The sequence below is a fragment of the Austrofundulus limnaeus genome, unplaced genomic scaffold (assembly GCF_001266775.1).
Source record: "Austrofundulus limnaeus strain Quisiro unplaced genomic scaffold, Austrofundulus_limnaeus-1.0 Scaffold95, whole genome shotgun sequence".
Classification (NCBI taxonomy): domain Eukaryota; kingdom Metazoa; phylum Chordata; class Actinopteri; order Cyprinodontiformes; family Rivulidae; genus Austrofundulus; species Austrofundulus limnaeus.
Window position 1 is genome coordinate 1,302,535 of NW_013952497.1, and position 3,352 is coordinate 1,305,886.

General features: G+C 35.6%; 1 protein-coding gene across 1 annotated transcript in view; it reads right to left on the bottom strand.

Annotated features, from left to right (window-relative positions):
- Nucleotides 1–3,352, bottom strand: part of si (sucrase-isomaltase) — a gene marked incomplete in the record, with an annotated part of 76,141 nt that overhangs the window by 67,039 nt on the left and 5,750 nt on the right. Inside the window, 3 exon segments of the mRNA XM_014012841.1 lie at nt 713–825; nt 1,394–1,493; nt 1,812–1,983. Coding sequence (XP_013868295.1) covers nt 713–825; nt 1,394–1,493; nt 1,812–1,983 — 385 coding nt within the window.

Below are 3,352 nucleotides of genomic sequence, written 5' to 3' on the forward strand. Positions count from 1 at the left end.
GATAGATAGATAGATAGATAGATAGATAGATAGATAGATAGATAGATAGATAGATAGATAGATTTTATTTTATTTACTTTTTGTTTTGTTTTGTTTTGTTTTGTTTATGTGTCATGCACCTTGTAGTGCCCAGCCCTCATGGGCTTAAAAAACACTCCACACATAGAACACACATAACAAGATGGCTACATTCATACCACACGTCCCACAAAAAATATCATTGCAAACTGAAACTTAGCTGGGATACAACGCATGATGTCTTCTTTCCCAAGCTTTGCAAAAAAATTCCCTATCATAAATCTAACTTACAATGTTATCCTCAGATAACAGAAATATGCCTGCAATATGTCTATTTATACATTTAAATAGATAAAATCTTAAATCAAAATACAAAGGACAGTAGATAATAAAACTATATTCATCTTCCACCACATTAAGGTCACAAACTCTCTCCTCTTCAGAGAGACATTTATACCTACTCACTTCTAAACTGCCAATTCTGATCTGGGCACAAAGGGACTGCTGTTGTCYTTATAAATTTGGTTTTAGGGTAAACTGAATGTAATTTCTCAGTTTTGGTTTTCTACAAATATACATATATATGTATAACCCGTATTGTCAAACACGTGTTTGTTAAAAATCCTTATTTTCTGACATTCATTTGTCATCTTTGCTCTTGTTATTTGAAATTTAAACCAATAAAAAAAATCACCTCAAGGAACTCCTGCACTACTTGTTCTGGTGTGTTACCAAAGAAAATGTAGAAATCAAGGATTCCTCCGATGGTTCTGTAGGTCACAGCTGGGGCAGGCTGCAGAGTCACCTCTAAAAGTGGAAAAAAATAAGTAAATAAAAAAAAAAAAACATTCTGTGCTGTTCAGGTTAGTATAAGGTGATATTATCCTAACATCAACACTATGATTGTTGACATGCACATTGTTATATTAATTTAAAAAATACAATAAGAGTACAATAAAGATGTTAGTTGGTATTTCCTTGTTTTCAGTCTTCTCCTTCCAACATTAGATATTCTCTTTTATTTGTAAGCACAACTTTTATTTTGTTTTTTGAAAAGAAGTGGAAATGTAGTTTAGGATTTGGAGATGAGGCACAAACTTAACTTCATGTCTCCTAAAGTCATTGTAATTTATTTCTCAGCAAATGTACTCACAGAGTGTATTTTAAACTATGYTAGGTATGTCTATGCTTTGACTGGAGCTGTGAGGTTGTATTTTATGTTTCTATGCATAATTATGCAGTATACCACTGAAACAGACTGTACTTTTTAAATCACTGCTGCCTTCTCATAGATTGTGTTTTGGAGTTTATGGACTTCCCTGAGGACAGCAAAATACATAGAAAGGCATGGGTGTGTGGGAGTGTTCATCCATACCCATAGCATTGCTGTTCAGGAGAAAGACCCCAAATGACTTTCCACTCTCATCTTCCAGACAGAGGAAGAAGGGGTAGTGTCCATAGAGGTTATGTGTTCCCTGCAAGAAAAGAAGACACCAATAAGAGCTGTGAGTTGCAAGAGGGATGTGGGAACGTGTGCGCGCGTGCATGTGTGTGTGTGTGTGTGTGTGTGTGTGTGTGTGTGTGTGTGTGTGTGTGTGTGTGTGTGTGTGTGTGTGTGTGTGACTACACTGTCTAATCAGCTTGTAAGTTATCAGCTTTTCTAGACGAATCATTCTTACATGGGAGAATCATGTGTAAACATGCTAGTTATGCACATTATTTCAGAGTTAAGACTCGAGATAGGATTTTGAGTCCACAGTATGTCTAAGTCAAAAGTCAGTATGTGCTCTTACCCCATTAGGAAAAGAATCTCTGGCGAAAATTGGCCAGGTTCTCCAGTTTGTGTCATGCTGATATCTGGTGTGCACATGCTCTCCGAGGCCATAGATATTATGAGATGGAAGTTTAGCAGACAGCTGTATGTACTGGTCTGCAAACACCAGAGGAGCCATGTTGGTGTTAAACCTGAATGTGTGTGAGGAAAAAAAAAGGATCATAATCATGAAGTTTCAGCAATAAAAGGAAGTGAAAGATGGTTTTGGAAAATGACAAGGAGAGACAAAATGTAAGTGGGAGGAAGCAAGAAAATAGGAGTACAATGCAGCATGACGAGGGAGCAGAAATGAGACAAGGACTTGTGAAAAAGTCTTTTACAAAGGGGAAAAAAAAAACAGGGAGAAGACATCCTATCAAGCTCTAATAAGCCCTCTGGGCAGCATTTCTTCTAAACAAGACATGCACTGGTAGTCGAAATACTGACACAGCAAACAGCTGTAGAAACATACAAGCAAAGGTTGTTGATGTGGCAAATATACACCGTTAATCATGAAACCAGCTAAAAACGAGTAGTTCTTGATACTGGTGCAGTTACTGCAGATTTTATGGACTGTATCATGTTTTTTTATGATTTGAAAAAATCTAATTAAATTAAATATGTAAACCTCACTGAATATGAACATTCATAGACTTTTCACACATACAGCAGTGTGCTGTTCAGGTTACTATAAGAATATAATTAATGTATATAAAGTTAAACCTTTGATAAGTTCACAGGTGCCATACTGAAAAACTCCACAAATTAGAAACAAAGCCCGTGCACAACAACTGTGCAGTAAGAGTAAACAATTGTTTGAGCAACCTAAATATCTGTTAATGTTTGACAACTAAACTCAAGTGTAATATTCTTCCTTCAGGTTCAAGGTTGGGTCAAATATTGAGACAGAACACAACYCTGCACAATGATGTGGTGACACAGAGCAAAGGTTGTCACATGAAATAAAATGACTTGTTACTTCATGTTTTAGCTGTAAACTGGGATCGTAAAAGACCTGAAGCGGGAACACTTAGAACCTGAAAAAAAAAATATTTCAGAACTGATATAAAGTTAGCTGTGTTGCATAGCCTGGCTGAAGATGTAAAAATGTAACAGTGCATATATTTGTTGAAAAAAAATGTTTACGTATTTTAATGTGTAGTATAATTGAGATATTTTTCAAGAAATTTTAATTTTTTTTCCATTTTTTAATGGAGCTGTAATGATAATACAAGTTGGGTGCCTAATGGGACAGTGAGCCAAGCATAACATTTCTCAGGGGTAAGGGATTATGATGACATCACCAGTGTGTCTTCCATAGTGTRCCAATTGGTTGATTTCAAAATAACTATCATCAGACTTGCATAACAATGAGAAATCACTCTTTAGTACAAGGCTGACATGTTTTACACATTGCCTTAAATGAACTTAGACAAATAATGCATTTTGAGCCAAAGATATTATTTTGTCAGCTTCCAATTTCAGTTATACCAGAGGTTTCCAGATATTACCAGATTATAT